This window comes from Mytilus edulis, chromosome 14 (genome assembly GCF_963676685.1).
Source record: "Mytilus edulis chromosome 14, xbMytEdul2.2, whole genome shotgun sequence".
NCBI classification, from domain to species: Eukaryota; Metazoa; Mollusca; class Bivalvia; order Mytilida; family Mytilidae; genus Mytilus; species Mytilus edulis.
In genome coordinates this window covers 60,563,931-60,580,992 of record NC_092357.1, presented here as the reverse complement: position 1 = coordinate 60,580,992, position 17,062 = coordinate 60,563,931, and the positions used below count along the sequence as shown (strand labels likewise).

Here is a 17,062-nt window from a genome sequence, read left to right as displayed (position 1 = left end):
GGCACTAATACATATGAAATAGTATAATCCGGTGACCGGTCGGGTCTTCGACTGTCATAAAAGGAACACGAAGGACGGTACGAAATAGCAATACTAATTTATTGTCTTAGATAAACAATGTTTTGAAATAATAATGAAGTAAATATAGAAAAACGATACATACATATTATATATTTGAACACAATTTTAAAATTGTACCAGCGTCTGTGGTGTTCGCTTAAATTGTACAAATGTCCAGATTATGATAGTTTCTCTGTTTGAATATATTGACATGATTCATTTGACATCATGCTATTATTGAAGAAGGATATATGTTATCCAAAATACCTAATATTTGTTCATTGTATAGTTATCTAATGGTGATGTTGTACCCTTTTTGACTTGTTATATATTATATTTTGTAGTGTATAGAATCATTTAACATGATCCATCGCCCTGTAAGATTAATCGTTGACTATTTATTCAGTCATTTTATATTTGAACACAAGATATACACATGAACACTTGCTAATAATAACACATTGTGTCAAAAGAAATGATAAAAAAATAAGATACACATTCCAAAGTAAATTATTAGAAAGTTAACAAACATTCAATATAAAATATTAAAATTAAAACATGTAAAACGTACATCATGTACATGTTATATACAATTGGCATAAACCGTTAAAAACAAACAAACTCTCAAACTAATTACAAATGCTATTTTTAGGAAATACTTTAGATCAAATGAAAAAAAAAGTGTTTTTTAGTGTTCCGTTTCTGTATCTGTCTCTAATACATCACATTAAGAATTGGTACCAGGACCTATAGAACAAAATGAAATGATGAAATGAAAACAAATAATATTTAGCATATGTAGGAGCAGAATTGATAACTTATATAAACCTTTTCGATTGATTATTCTAATCAGTTATAATGATATGAGATGTCTAAATAAATAAGTCTTTCGTCTTGAAATCGTTGATGGAACAAAATCAGCAATATCGAAGTTGATATCAAAAGTATTTGCAGAAATCTATACATTGGAACAAATATAGTCTTTTAATTCCCGTACAGAGTGATTCCAAGGTTCTGCAAATTTACTGCCTAGCATCCAATGAGTCATATCAACTGTAATTCAAACTTTAGATTTTTTGCATATTTGTTAGTTTCAAGAATGAAATGATGGCAACATTGATACTGAAAACGTTGCTATATTAATAGCTCCTTGTTTCGAAGTGTCCTTCCGCATCAATTCCGTGATCGAGTCCATCTATTACCATTCCGTTGTAAGTTTATCTTTGACTTGTTAGTTTGAATATCCATTTGTAATCTTAGTTCTCTAGTTTTGCAAGTTAAATGTCAACGAACGATTTAGAAGCCGACGGAATAAAATATGACATTATTCGAAATATACAAAAAAAATCAAAATGTATTCATCCTTCTTCTTTAGTAGTTAGCTATGTTTAAAATGATTTTTGTCAGTCATAAATCACTCTGCAACATTGTAAAATCCAAATAAGATACCATACAAAGGTGATACACATTTTATCAACAGATATGTACTCTTGACACTACACAGAGTAGTGTGGATAAAATATTGAAATTGATTTCGTTTCAGAAAGTTTTTTTATGGTTATTTATTTTCTTTTTTTTTCTTTTTTGAAGAGTCAATTAATTTCTCTTATCGGGTAGAATTGTTTACTTGTAGTATATATATTACCTGTAGAACTTTGTGGTCTGGTGCTATTTTCCACTTCTGATCGGGAACTGTAACACAGACGTATGTTGTTTATGTATATTAGCCTTTGAAATTGATTAGCACATAGACAGAACTCTTTTAATCTTATAAATATACGATTAAGATCATCATTAAAAATGCATTCCCAAGTTAGGGGTTTTAAACATGCCAAACAAGTATTATATGATACACACAATACATATAACAGAGAGGAAAGCCTTGAATGCACCAGCTACAAACACTTTAAACGATTTATGAGTGACATGATATATAGTATTATCATATGGCAAAATTATAATACTTTATTGATATACTATTGTACGCAACACAATAAAACATGGTTATGTGTTATGTCTATGTGCTAATGTGGTTTTCTTTGTTGAAATATTTGTTTATCTTCATAGTAAATAAGATGATCCCACAATGTTGACTGCTGAACCACTATTTTTTTTAACATAATTATATATATATAATGTTGATTCATTCAAACATTGTTTTCAATATAAAGACTGTCATACAAGTTAGATCTATCTTTTCGTTCCCTGCATATGGAGTATGCATATCCAAATTAGCACCATCTATTAATACTAGAGGTCACTCATTAAATTTAAAAAAAAACAGTGTAAGACCACACATAGACTAAATACTTTTTCAATTAGAGAAGTGGATCAGTGGAATAACCTGTCAGATTTAACGGTGACGGCAAAGACTCTGAATAATTTTAAGTCTGCATTAAATGGCGAAAATTGGAACCTATATACATTGATATGTGCGTGTTAAGTGTTTCAGCTGCGCACACCTAAATAAGTATTTTTTTATAAGTTTAATATATTATATATAAATATATTATTATGAGATGAGAAATCATATACGACAATCCAAGAGCAGTAGAAGCCTTTGGCTTATGTAACGACCCGAAGATAAAAGGTATAAAAGGTATAAAAGGTATAAATTGAAATTGCTGGGTTTGCATTTCCTATCATGATTTCATACTGGAGAATGAAACCTGACCAACAGCAAAAATTTAGAATTATATCAAGGCGAAGTGCTTTTCTTTTAATACTATGGAGTTGTTAGTTTTTTGTCAACATAAGAATTTGAATGTCCCTTTGAATCGGGAGAAAATAGTCTACTATATTCGAACAACTTAATAGCAATTGTCTGTTACCACCAACTATTGTACAATGGTTGATATGCTTGATCTTCAATTTATCCATATAAATACGCTAACAACGAGAAAAATGACACACAATGGTACAAAGTGACGGCTACCATGAGAACGAAGTCAATTGGTTTATGGTACCTTTTTTTTTAGATCTGCAGGTATGAAAAAACGTAAACTGAAGTCATTCTGAAGATATTAATTATCCATATGTTCTTCTTTATGTCAAATGTCTTGGTGAAATATATCACTTAACAAAGAAATGTCGATCGGAATAGCATTTTCTTTTTTTGTTGCCATAACCGGAGTGTTAAGGTATCCGTTTCGAACAAGAAACAGTTTAGAGATTAAGAATAGTGTTATTTGAACTAACATGTGGCTATTTAGAAAGCCTCTCTTATTTCATATAACAACCGTTCTCATTTTTATCAAGGATAATATGAACAATTTCGTGCACACTTTTCAAAGGTTCGATGTGACGTTGCAGGAGTTATCTGACATTTTGACAAGTTATATGTGGTAGAAAATTAGGATTGTAGAAGAGAAAGAAAAAATTTCCTACAACAGAACTACACAGTCAGACATTCAGATATCTCAGATCAAATTTATTCGTTCATAGTGTGTTAATTTACGTTTTTTGATTGAGTTAAGCCTTCCAATTGATATTTTATCGTGTGTTTTTCTATGTTGTGATGTTATGCTATTGTTTCAGAAAAAGGTAGAAGGTTTGGTACCATTAAAACGTTTAATCCCGCTGCAAATGTGTGCACCTGTCCTAAGGCAGGAATATGATGTACAGTAGTTTTCGATTCTTTATGTAATTTATACGTGTTTCTCGTTTCTCGTTTTTTATATAGATTATACCGTTGATTTTTCTGTTTGAATGGTTTTACACTAGTAATTTCAGGGCCCTTTATAGCTTGTTGTTCGATGTGAGCCAAAACTCCGTGTTGAAGGCCGTACATTGACCTATAATGGTTTACTTTAAAAATTGTTTTTTGGATGGAGAGTTGTCTCATTGGCACTCACACCTCATCTTCCTATATCTAAACACAATCTATAAATATATGGTCAACATGGCTGTAAATCCATTCAATATAGGAGTTCTTAAGCAGAAAATACGGTAGACATGGTAGAGAGGGGGAAACTGAAACATGAAAATGATTGATTTCAAAAGGAAATCTTGATAATTTCTCTTTATAAACTACTACTCAAATGCATAGATATTTTGAAGTACGTACCGTGATTGTGATCTACTGTTATTCATGTTTTCAACATCTCTGTCACCTGTTGCAAGTATCACATCTTGAAATGTTTATTCATACCAAATCTCTTTAAAATTAACTGTTTGCAAACGTATAAATTATTCGAAATACTTAGGATTTTCTTATCCCAAACAAAGATTACCTTAAATAGCCTGATTTGGAACAACTTTTTTTTAATTTTCAAATTTATACTACTGGCTTTCTAACTATTTTGATCTGAGCGTCACTAAAGAGTCTTATGAAGAAGAAACTAGCGTATTTCGCTATACGGTAAATAAACTACATACATGCTGATTTGACTTTAGCTTAATTGAGCACAACCTTGAAAATGTCTTATTTTCAATGACTCTAATCTTCGTTATTTTGTTATTGTTTATATCTTAACTGTTCACGGAGTAGAATCGACGGTTTTGCTTCCTTTCAAGTCAGAAAACGCGTCCTTTCAGATACTGTACTCAGTAAAAGATTATGAATATACACCGTGCTGTTATGGTTAAAGCGTCACAGGTGAATCGAATTTAGACTACATTTGTGTCTGATGCACAAAATTAAACCTGGTATATATTGATATGACTATAAACCAATATGTTGATAATAAAGCTGGTTGTTGTTTGTGTTCAAGGTTTCATACGAATATTAGTCATCACACCAATATTTGAATAATTTATCATTATCATTTTATGTGAATTTATCTTTGACACGAAGTTAAATAGTTCGAAACACATGTTTTCATCTACTTCCGTGGACAGATAACGTATATTCTTTTGTGTGATGCCAATAAAGTTAAATATCGCCAACTCAATAAATATTTGTATCCAATATTTTCACTTTTGTAAATTTTTAAAACAATGATAAGTCTATAATTTAGAAGTGTAAATAATACTTAACCTGTGGATGCATTCAGTTCAGTTGACGATAATGGCTGTTGGGTTCCTATGTCAAATATCAGTAAATAAATACATTTAAAAAATATATCATACATATAACAACGCGTCATATATTGTTTATTAGTATTACGCTTTACGGGCAGGCTGTAGGGTTTTACATAGGACTTTTTTGACTTCTCAATAAACGCCCACCTCTACTTTTACGTTTGTCGTTTACTGCTAGCAAACTCGTATATAAAGACATTTGATAAACATTACACGTTTATTGTTAGTGTAGGTAAATATTGCTAGAAAGGTCTCTTGGGATGATGATATAGAGTTCATCATCACTGTTTGACCAGGGATGGTGCCTTGACTGAAATACGGTTCACAACATCTGTTTACTCTTATAATCCCGCGTACGTATACCTTTTTTTGTTTTTGTGTATTGTGTATTATAACCGGACCAAAACATGATATGAGTAAGCTTAAACTTGTCCCGCTTAACCGTGTTCCGACTGACAGAACGACATCATTCGTAATATTCGCCATTTGCACCATAGTAGGTGTATTGACGTTAGTATCCTGATGATCTGCGTATTGACGTCAGTATCCTGATGGTCTGCGTATTGACGTCAGTATCCTGGTGATCTGAGTATTGACGTCAGTATCCTGGTGATCTGAGAAATTTGCGTTCAATTAACACAGGGGGGCGAAACTTCGATTGGACATATATATACACATGAGTCCACAGTAGTATGCAATGAGACTGTTGAATACCAAGCAAATAACAAGATAACACCAAATACGCCGCATTCGATGCAACCCGTAAAACACAGGTACATTGTAAATTATATGCATCACCTTTGGATAATGATTACCAATATTTACCGAAAAAAAATATGTTTTGACGTTATATAGCTGAGATAATGCATATTTTGAGGTTTTTCCTAAAACACAGATTAGAGTGATGAGAATACATTAAGGCAGAGCTTCCTATGGTAGTTCTTTTATTTGGTCAATCTTATTATCCCCCGGTGTTTTATGCGATAAGAAGAAACCTAAAAATATGAATGATCTATTTCTTAATCGAAAATTATTTACGGATGCACATGCATGATTGACTTTTGCTCATGCATTGTAGTAAAGAATGTGTTAACAGTGTCAAATTCTCCTATGCATGTTTTGTAATTTTTCAGATTATACTTTTTTACGGTTCTTGTACAAATTTAAAAGAAATGAAATACAATTGATAATTAATGGTCACTGTAGCTTCTTGTAAAACCAAGTAATGATAAACAAAACATTGACTTCTTTAATTTCATTATATCATATTCAGTATTATTGCAATTATATATCATTTTAAAAATAGCAATTTAGCTTTCAAAATATTATTCAGGATCACAATGTTATAATTTTTATATCAAATTATGATCATGTAAACATAATCATATAATTATCGTAAGATCGTATACAAAGTTTGAATACATTTAACTTACCAGACCTTTGGTTTAGCTTATAATTACAACAAGCACATATTGCGGAACCTACTGCAGCTATTGCACCAATCGCAGCTATAGTTATTGAAATCACTGTATCACCTTCAATGCAATATAATTATGCAGGTTTACATGCATTAAGGAAAAAACTTAATGTAGAACTTATAAATATTATATCAATTCTATCTTTACTCGCTTTTAAATTTTCATTTTCGGAGGAATGGGATAACAATGATAAGTCATATTACAGTTTTTTATTAAAGATTTTTAAATATTGCGAATTTCTTTTACACGGACAAGCGATTCGTTCATTACAGTTTGCCTGTTCATAACTAATAGATTATAAAAATAGACAAGTCTTGTATTTTTTATCATTTTACATCTATATTAAAGTTGCATTTTCTCAATTAATAATCTTTAAGTTAAGAACGTAAGGTAAAAAACAACCCAACCCCGAACAATGAACAAAGAATTTTGAAGAAACTAATTCCAATCTACCGTACACTGAAATATTTTTAAATCGGTAAAACTAAGTCAATGAACGTTTGGATTTTTCTGTCGTATAAGCTACGAATTTGTCTTATTTTTCAATTCAATGTGTCACAAAGTAATTTATCAATTAATGAATTTACATGGTGGGCCAAATACATACTGTTGCTCGTTTTACTATTTGAATCCTCAGAGTTGACAACTGGTATAAATCCTGTTTTAACTAAAACAAAGATAAATTTTGTGTTGAAATATCAATCTTAACGAGCAATATTTTATTTTAAAAGTATTTGTGAATGTAATTTAAATTCCAAGTGATAAATAAGAAATATTAAAACTGTTGTAACGAAATAAGTGGAATGAATGGAGAATTAATGTTGCAAATTGCAAACAATAAAACGCTGAAAAATATAAAATGTAAAAATTATTGATTTTTATTTAGTGGTTTATTATTAAATATTAAAAGTACAATGAGAGGTGTATGCTAGCAACAATAAGAAAACAAACGTAGTATGGACAACTGTTCACTTTATCAAATGTACTACCTGTTACTTTTGCGGGAAGACTGCTACCGGTTCCGACAGAGTTAACAGCAAAACATGTATATTCCCCTGTCATCGATTCCATGGCAGATGGAATAATTAACGATGGATTTTCAACAGTAACTCCTTTAATTCCTATCGAAGCGGATGATATTATTGTTGAGGAGCCATGTATATATCTTTTCCAGTACACCTTTGAAATTTCTGGAGATGTATTCTTTACAAAGCAATTAATAGCTATTGTATGACCAGCCCCAGTTAGATATGTCAATGATGGAACAGAAACTTCTGGAAGACCTGCGATAATATAAAAATGTTAAGCTTCTAGATATTCCTGGTTTGAAATCATCGGAGACTTGAATATGAAAAAGATAAAGAAAAAAATATGAAATGGATGTATATATTTCAGACCGATGGAAAGGTTTGTCGCACTTAATAGTACGAGTTATAAAATATTTTTTTTTATATTCAGATTCATCAATGGACTATGATCCTGGGAGGAGCCAAGAGTCATATGAGTTAACAGCATGTGATGTGCCTTTTATATGAATCAGAATCTTCTAGAAGATCTGCCAAAATGTTGACTTTTTTTAAAGACGATAAGACGCACATTGTATCTTTTATATAAGCTTTGGATTTCAAATATTTTGGCCACGAGCATCACTGAAGAGACAAGTATTGTCGAAATGCGCATCTGATGAAGAAAATTGGTACCGTTAATTCTATTACTACCATTGAATCGATGCCTCTGCTGGTGGACTATTAGTCCCAGAGGGTATCACCAGCCCAGTAGCCAGTACTTCGGTACTGGCATGAAAATACGGATTTTTTGTGTTTTTAGAATTTGCTGTTACAAAATATTAGAAATTATTATAAATTAAGGAATGTATCTCCCTCATGCAAAGCTCTGATTCCTTTTATGGATTTGGCTATACTTTTTGGACCTTTTGGATTATAGCTCTTCATCTTTTATATAAGCTTTGGATTTCAAATATTTAGGCCATGAGCATCACTGAAGAGAAGATACAAGTATTGTAGAAATGTGCATCTGGTGCAAGAAAATTGGTACCGTTAATTTTATTGTCTAATATTTCAATAATTCAAAAAAATAATGTTAAGACAAACAACAAAACACATTAGTAAACAAGAAGCAATAAAAGTAAATTTTTAGGTTCACGGATGGGTAAACTTAATCATTAGTTAAAATACAATATCAACTAAAAATATTGCTTGATCATGATGATTATGGAACTACTTTTAGAAATATTCAAATACAAATGACAGAAATAGGCTGACTCGAACATTATCTTATACTTTGCATTGCCATTATTTGGGTCTCCTATCATAAGAACTTAAATATACAATATGCTTTGATTTTTGTAAATGATCTTTTATGGGCTATTGCAGTCATGAGAAAATGAGTGATATGGGGCAACATATTCTATTCTGTAGAAAAACAACCAAAGGAGTCTGAACAGCTAAGAAAATGACTTAACCTGACATAAATACATCATATCAACGTTTGATTTGATACTTCAAAGATCAAAATTGTTCATATTCTACAAATCTGTTATATGTATTTGCCAGAAACTTTCAAGGATGTATGATTTAACATAACATTTCCGTACATATCTAAAAGAAATCTTACGGCTTCTTAGCATGTCAATGACCCTGGTATGTCGGGTTTCGTGTTATTTTGTTTCATATAATTTTTTTATATTTGGTGTGTCCACGTTGTATATTTAACAATGTTTAAATGGAATTGTGAGATGAAAAGCTACTGTTTTAGTATATTTTGAATTGTCTCAATGTGTTGCAACATTCAGTGAATTCTTACACCTGTAATTGACGTACAACAGCTCCTACGAGATTCCATTAATTGCGTTCGTTGTCATATTTCATCTGATGTTTCATATTTACCAAAACACAATTGATCAATCGTATTATAATGACTTTGAGTCATCCATTTGACAGGATTCAAAAAGTTAAATCCTAATAATACTGAACTTTGAGAAAAACTCAAAACGGAAAGTCCCTAATCAAATGGCAACATCAAATGATAAAACACTTTAAACGAATGGACAACAACTGTCATATTCCTGACTTAATACAGGCATTTTCAAATGTAGAAAATGGTAGGTTAAACCTTGTTTTATAGCCCGAAACATCACATTTGTATGACAGTCGCATCAAATTCCATAATATTGACAACGATGTGTGAACAAAACAAACAGACACAATAGGTAAAAATGTCATAAATAGGGGAGAATACAGCAACACGAACCCAACTAAAAACTGGGAATGATCTCAGGTGCCTCGGAAGGGTAAGCAGATCATGCTCAACACGCGTTACTCTTCGCGTTGCTAATGTTACTAGTGTTACAAAGCCGGTAAAAAGTCTAACTCGGTAGCTCACATTCGTTGAAATGGAATGGAAGTGTAGTAACGACATAATGAACATATCCGGTATCATCTGTGAAACGGATATTCTACAACAGTCAACCACCCCGTGATGGCGTCCGTAAAATTTACAAAGTGATGATTTCAACTTCACCATCTGGAACGCTTGGGCAAACAATTAAATTCACAATTCGGAAGCCAAAATTATCTCTTTTGTCGTAAATTTTTGTTTTCAACCGACCCTGATACAATCAAAATACAATGCATAATTGTCGAAAATGGCATAACTGCTTCATAGAAGAATATATATTTAGTCACTTTTTTCTCCATTGTGCCATTATATAATTGCCGAATGCTATGTTATTGATTTGTGTAAAACTTTGCGAAACGACGTTTATATACAACATATAGTCATACGAAGCATATTGCACAAAGGAAGCCAATTGTTGATATAGTTTGATTACTTAGTGTGTTATTATAAAGAAAAAAGTAAAATCACAAAAATACTGAACTTAGAGGAAGATCAATTGGGAAAGTCCATAATCACATGGCAAAATCAAATAACAAAACGCATCAAAAACGAATGGACAAAAACTGTCATATTCCTGACTTGGTACATGCATTTTCAAATGTAGAAAATGGTGGATTAAACCTGGTTCTATAGCGCTAACCCTCTCACTTTAATGACAGTCTCATCAATTTCCGATATTTTTACATTGATGCGTTAAATAAACAGACACAATAAATATAATAGTTAAAATATGGGTACATCAGTCATCATCGTTTAACAATTTTAAAAGGAACAATTTAACAGAACACAAAAACATCTACTGTCTACGAACACATTTATTGATTTGAGTCGTAAACTAATTTTACTACCTCCAATGACAGCTAGTCGTACAGATGAGCTGTAACCTTGTCCAAATTCATTTACTGCGAAACATTTGTAATATCCCGAATCCGAATCAGTTGCATGAAACAAAGTCATCGATGGATTTTCAACCGTAATGCCTGCTATTCCAGTAGTTTCGTTATTCATTACTTTGATGATACCATTTAATTTTTTCTCCCAATAAACAATTGTCGCTGGTGGGTTTGCGTTAACACTACAAGTAAGGTTTACCGATTCACCATAAATCACTGGTTGCAAAACCGGTGTGACAATAACATTTGGCAACTCTGAAATACGGAAAAAGGTAAAATAACAAAAGATACCGAACTCCTAAGAATATCCAAAACGAAAAATCTCTAATCAAATGGCAAAATCGAAAGCTCATGGGGATTATCATTTAATAAACAGAAAAAGGAAACGTAAAAAAAAACACCTAAATGATGCAGTAAAAGGAACTATTGGTAGTTGGTTTAACATTCATTAAAACAATATTTGGAGCTTTTGTTTGCAATATCTTTTAATTTGAATTGAATTATAAAATACAGTAAAATGATACTTAACAATTGTATCTTCATAATTCGAGAATATTAGATATGATAAAAGTTCAACATTTAGCAATATCTTTTACTTACTACCAATCACTTTTAAACTAATAGTTTCACTGTATCCTGTTCCAATAACATTTGTAGCTACGCATTTGTAATTGCCTACATCTGCTGTAGTGCTTTTCACTATAGTCAACGATGGACTTTCTACAGAGGCCCCGCGGATTCCCACTGTCCAGCTATTTATGACGTTTTTAGCACCATTCACTTCTTTCTCCCAGTAAACACGTGTTACATTTGGGTAAGCAGTAAAATTACAAAATAATGTAACTTTTTCACCATACCCGATTGACGAAATTCTATATCCAACATTTACAACTGGCTCACCTGTAATAGAAATGTGATATATTTTTTCTTCTTCTTAATTCCAAAAAACCTACATTGGCACAATTGACACGAAATGTAGACACCTCAATTGCATTCTGAATGACTAACAGTTAAAATAGATAAACTGCCGTCTCCATGTATGAAAAGAAAAAAGTGTTGTGCCTAAAGTGTATCATTATCAATAACTGTAAATTAACAAATTAATGCTTGCATTTAATATTTCGATTTTGTCATTTTAAACTGAAATGCGATTTTAATATTTACGATTTTGAGTAAAAACATGTTGAATTCATAAATTAATATTTCAGAATGCGAGTTTAAATTATTGTGTTTACTCTGTGGCATTTTTCGCAATAATAAAAACGTCGCAATAATTTCTGAACTAACATGACAAAACTAAACTGAATACTTCCTCCTAGCAGAAATTAACAGCGAATGAAACTTAAAATCGCTGGTAACCCCCTTAAAACTAGAATATTGCATCAAAACAAAAAAATATGAAATAAACCTCCGATAACAGTAACATTTATTGGTTTACTCTTTGCTGTTACATTGTCATCTTTAGCAAAACAGGTGTAAATTCCGGATTCAGATGTTGTCACATACAAAATAGTCAGTGATGGAATTTTGATGGAACTTCCGGATATCCCGTCTGTATCTTTAACAATCGTAGTTATTACTCCATTATTATTGTACTGCCAATATATCTCACGAACTGGGCTATGTCTGGCTGTATGTACTGAACATTCTAATGTAAGTGACATTCCATACATCACTATATATCGATCTTTTTCAGTTTTGATAACAAGATCGTTCTGTTCTGTAATTTAAAACAGAATAATAGTAATAAATTCCTGATCCAACTGCACATTTTGATCAGCAGTTTAAACGCGATTTTTGTTAATAATTCAGTTTAATACTTGCACATACATTCCATTGAAATAAATGATCACACAATCTATATATGGACAGATGATTAATTTAATGACGGATTTATTATATTTGTAGATTGATTGATTGTTTGTTGCTTTACGCCGCATTAGCACAAAAAGGCTATATCGCTATATTTATAGAAAAGGACTACAGAGATTCAATGAAAACAGGTTCCACAGATGAACATTTCACTTATTTAATTTTAAACGTTTAATTTCTTTTTAGCGTAATCCCCCGGAAATATGACCACTCACGAGATAAGTTTACTAAAGGTAATTTTTATACTATATACTAGTCATAATATAAAAGTCTCATTAATTTCAGTGTTAACTGTGTGCATGCTAAATGCCCCAAAAAGGCTAATATACCTTATTGTAGCAATATGTGGGCTGTAATGTGACACTAACATAATTGTTACATACACAAAGTAGTTCTGACAACACACGTGACTTATAATTTAAAGGGTATGATTTCTAAAAATTTTAACACATGTCTGTTAGTAATGTCAAGGTCTTGAGTTCAAATAAAGTGACAGTTATTTCATGTCAAAACTGTACCTTATCCTGACTTGTGCTGAAAAAATCAAAATACCTTTACTTGCATATTAGAGCGTACTGGTTCCCGGAAGTTTGATAGTACATAAACATGATGTTCTGATCTGAACAACAGGCCAAATGTGCCCTCCTATCATAATTTTATATTCTCCTTTATCATTCAAATAAGTTTTTCAACAAGGGATCTACAGTGTCCCAAGTCACCAAGCTTTCATTTGATACCAAGATTACCTAAATATAACCTCTATTGACAAAGATACAGCTATGCGCAGGAACTATTTTGTTTATATTATGTACTATTTTCTTGTATGTTCTTTCCGACTAGGCCTGAATAATTAGTTCTATACCTAAAGCTGCTTGACCCATAATGTTTTATTTTATTAATGACACCTGCTTACACATGTTACAGAGTTATTGGACAAAGAGTTTTTAGTGATTTAAATTTGCTATAATCGCGTTAAAAGTGTTACTTTGGGGATAATAACTGATTAATCTTCATGAAACCAACTTCACTCAATGTTTATTTTTAGGAGTATGGAAACGGGCTGAACAACAGGCCAAATGTGCCCTCCTATCATAATTTTATATTCTCCTTTATCATTCAAATAAGTTTTTCAACACGGGATCTACAGTGTCCCAAGTCCCCAAGCTTTCATTTGATACCAAGATTACCCAAATATAACCTCTATTGACAAAGATACAGCTATGCGCAGGAACTATTTTGTTTATATTATGTACTATTTTCTTGTATGTTCTTTCCGACTAGGCCTGAATAATTAGTTCTATACCTAAAGCTGCTTGACCCATAATGTTTTATTTTATTAATGACACCTGCTTACACATGTTACAGAGTTATTGGACAAAGAGTTTTTAGTGAATTAAATTTGCTATAATCGCGTTAAAAGTGTTACTTTGGGGATAATAACTGATTAATCTTCATGAAACCAACTTCACTCAATGTTTATTTTTAGGAGTATGGAAACGGGGATGGGTGCAGGTGTTGATGCTTTATCTGAAGTTTTATATCTACAGCATTTTGATTGAATAGGACTCTGTCTTTTCGTCTAATTTTTTTAATTATGGGTTTCAGTTGTTTTTCTTCGCTTTGTCGCTTTTCATAAACACATTTAATATAAAATTGTATTTTGATTCGTAAACACAACACACAAACACGAATCAACCTTTTCAATACCGAATATCTGAAGTGAAAGGTGAACAAGGAAAAGTTGAAGAATAATATGGACAACAAGAGAATACAAACGATGGCGATAGTTATCAAAGGTACCAGGATTATAATTTAGTACGCCAGACTCATTATAGCTTGAGATAATTGAAACTTTGTTCGTATGTTATATCTGCTACTGTTTTACTTAATATATGTTGCCTTAGCACATGAGTGTGGTATGGATAAGAATCGATCATGCATTCAAGAAGCACATTGTATCTGTAAATAATTAAATCGTAACAATTGGAATATTTGTTGGAATTAATACAAAACAAAGAGATTGCACAATGTCTATCTACTTATCAATACTAGGTAGATATTGTGCGACTCAATAATTCTTACGTCATTCCAACTTTTATTCGGTTCTATGAAAGTAAATAAATGTATACCTCCTAATACGGTCAAACTCGTTGGTTCGCTGTTTCCTGTTCCAACAATATTTACAGCAAAGCATATGTAGTCTCCGGAATCCTCTGCAGTAACATGCAGTATAGTCAATGACGGGTCAGTTACCTTTGAGCCATAAACACCGGGACTATCGGATGTTATATTTAATACTGTTTCATTATAGATGTGTTGCCAGTATACATGGGTGTGGTTTGGGGAAGAAACTATCATGCATTCTAGAGTCACATTGAATCCATACGTGGTGTTATATGCTGCATGTTTAATTGTTACAGTTGGAATCTCTGTAGGAAGAAAAAGCGAAAGGCAGTTAATGCAAAGGGATTCCATTATGTTTGTTTATATATCAATATTTGGTAGACATTTGTATTATCCCTCCCACATAATTTCACTTTTAATTAAATGATAAGGCGTGCAGTTAAAGTACATTTTGTTGATACACACCCATCTTGCTTTGCATTTTTATAATCATAGTCTTTTGTTGCTAATGCGTACATTAGTAACGTACATTTATTGTGTACACACTGTCAATAATATATTTTTAACACTGGATATTCCATTGAAAAAAAGTAAATTAAAATTTGAGACAAAGACTTAAACGGTCCATACTGATTTTTGATAATATTGTTTTGGCTCCGTCATGTGGATTTTTTTAAATTTGAGTTCAATTTCTGCTTTAAATATAAAACTTAGACTGAATTTAGTTCTTTAAAATCAGATTGCATTTAATTGATATTTTCAAACGTCATTCCAACTTTTATTCGGTTCTATGAAAGTAAATAAATGTATACCTCCTAATACGGTCAAACTCGTTGGTTCGCTGTTTCCTGTTCCAACAATATTTACAGCAAAGCATATGTAGTCTCCGGAATCCTCTGCAGTAACATGCAGTATAGTCAATGACGGGTCAGTTACCTTTGAGCCATAAACACCGGGACTATCGGATGTTATATTTAATACTGTTTCATTATAGATGTGTTGCCAGTATACATGGGTGTGGTTTGGGGAAGAAACTATCATGCATTCTAGAGTCACATTGAATCCATACGTGGTGTTATATGCTGCATGTTTAATTGTTACAGTTGGAATCTCTGTAGGAAGAAAAAGCGAAAGGCAGTTTATGCAAAGGGATTCCATTATGTTTGTTTATATATCAATATTTGGTAGACATTTGTATTATCCCTCCCACATAATTTCACTTTTAATTAAATGATAAGGCGTGCAGTTAAAGTACACTTTGTTGATACACACCCATCTTGCTTTGCATTTTTATAATCATAGTCTTTTGTTGCTAATGCGTACATTAGTAACGTACATTTATTGTGTACACACTGTCAATAATATATTTTTAACACTGGATATTCCATTGAAAAAAAGTAAATTAAAATTTGAGACAAAGACTTAAACGGTCCATACTGATTTTTGATAATATTGTTTTGGCTCCGTCATGTGGATTTTTTTAAATTTGAGTTCAATTTCTGCTTTAAATATAAAACTTAGACTGAATTTAGTTCTTTAAAATCAGATTGCATTTAATTGATATTTTCAAACGTCATTCCAACTTTTATTCGGTTCTATGAAAGTAAATAAATGTATACCTCCTAATACGGTCAAACTCGTTGGTTCGCTGTTTCCTGTTCCAACAATATTTACAGCAAAGCATATGTAGTCTCCGGAATCCTCTGCAGTAACATGCAGTATAGTCAATGACAGGTCAGTTACCTTTGAGCCATAAACACCGGGACTATCGGATGTTATATTTAATACTGTTTCATTATAGATGTGTTGCCAGTATACATGGGTGTGGTTTGGGGAAGAAACTATCATGCATTCTAGAGTCACATTGAATCCATACGTGGTGTTATATGCTGCATGTTTAATTGTTACAGTTGGAATCTCTGTAGGAAGAAAAAGCGAAAGGCAGTTAATGCAAAGGGATTCCATTATGTTTGTTTATATATCAATATTTGGTAGACATTTGTATTATCCCTCCCACATAATTTCATTTTTAATTAAATGATAAGGCGTGCAGTTAAAGTACATTTTGTTGATACACACCCATCTTGCTTTGCATTTTTATAATCATAGTCTTTTGTTGCTAATGCGTACATTAGTAACGTACATTTATTGTGTACACACTGTCAACAATATATTTTTTAACGCTGGATATTCCAT

General features: G+C 31.8%; 2 protein-coding genes across 2 annotated transcripts in view; both read right to left on the bottom strand.

Moving 5' to 3' along the window:
• Positions 1–82: 82 nt before the first annotated feature.
• LOC139502935 (hemicentin-1-like) lies at positions 83–15,966 on the bottom strand. Its single transcript, XM_071292607.1, has 12 exons — positions 15,679–15,966; positions 14,872–15,171; positions 12,279–12,590; positions 11,471–11,770; positions 10,826–11,125; positions 7,550–7,843; positions 7,168–7,227; positions 6,516–6,617; positions 5,039–5,083; positions 4,127–4,172; positions 1,706–1,752; positions 83–807 (listed from the first exon to the last, which is right to left on the bottom strand). Exons 1-12 carry the CDS (start codon positions 15,905–15,907, stop codon positions 788–790), a joined length of 2,055 nt encoding a protein of 684 aa, XP_071148708.1. The 5' UTR covers positions 15,908–15,966; the 3' UTR covers positions 83–787.
• Positions 15,967–16,432: 466 nt separating this feature from the next.
• Positions 16,433–17,062, bottom strand: part of LOC139504355 (hemicentin-1-like) — a 35,030-nt gene continuing 34,400 nt past the window's right edge. The window contains exon 37 of the mRNA XM_071294429.1: positions 16,433–16,785. Within this exon, the coding sequence (XP_071150530.1) occupies positions 16,433–16,785 (353 nt within the window). The remainder of the gene's footprint in view (positions 16,786–17,062) is intronic.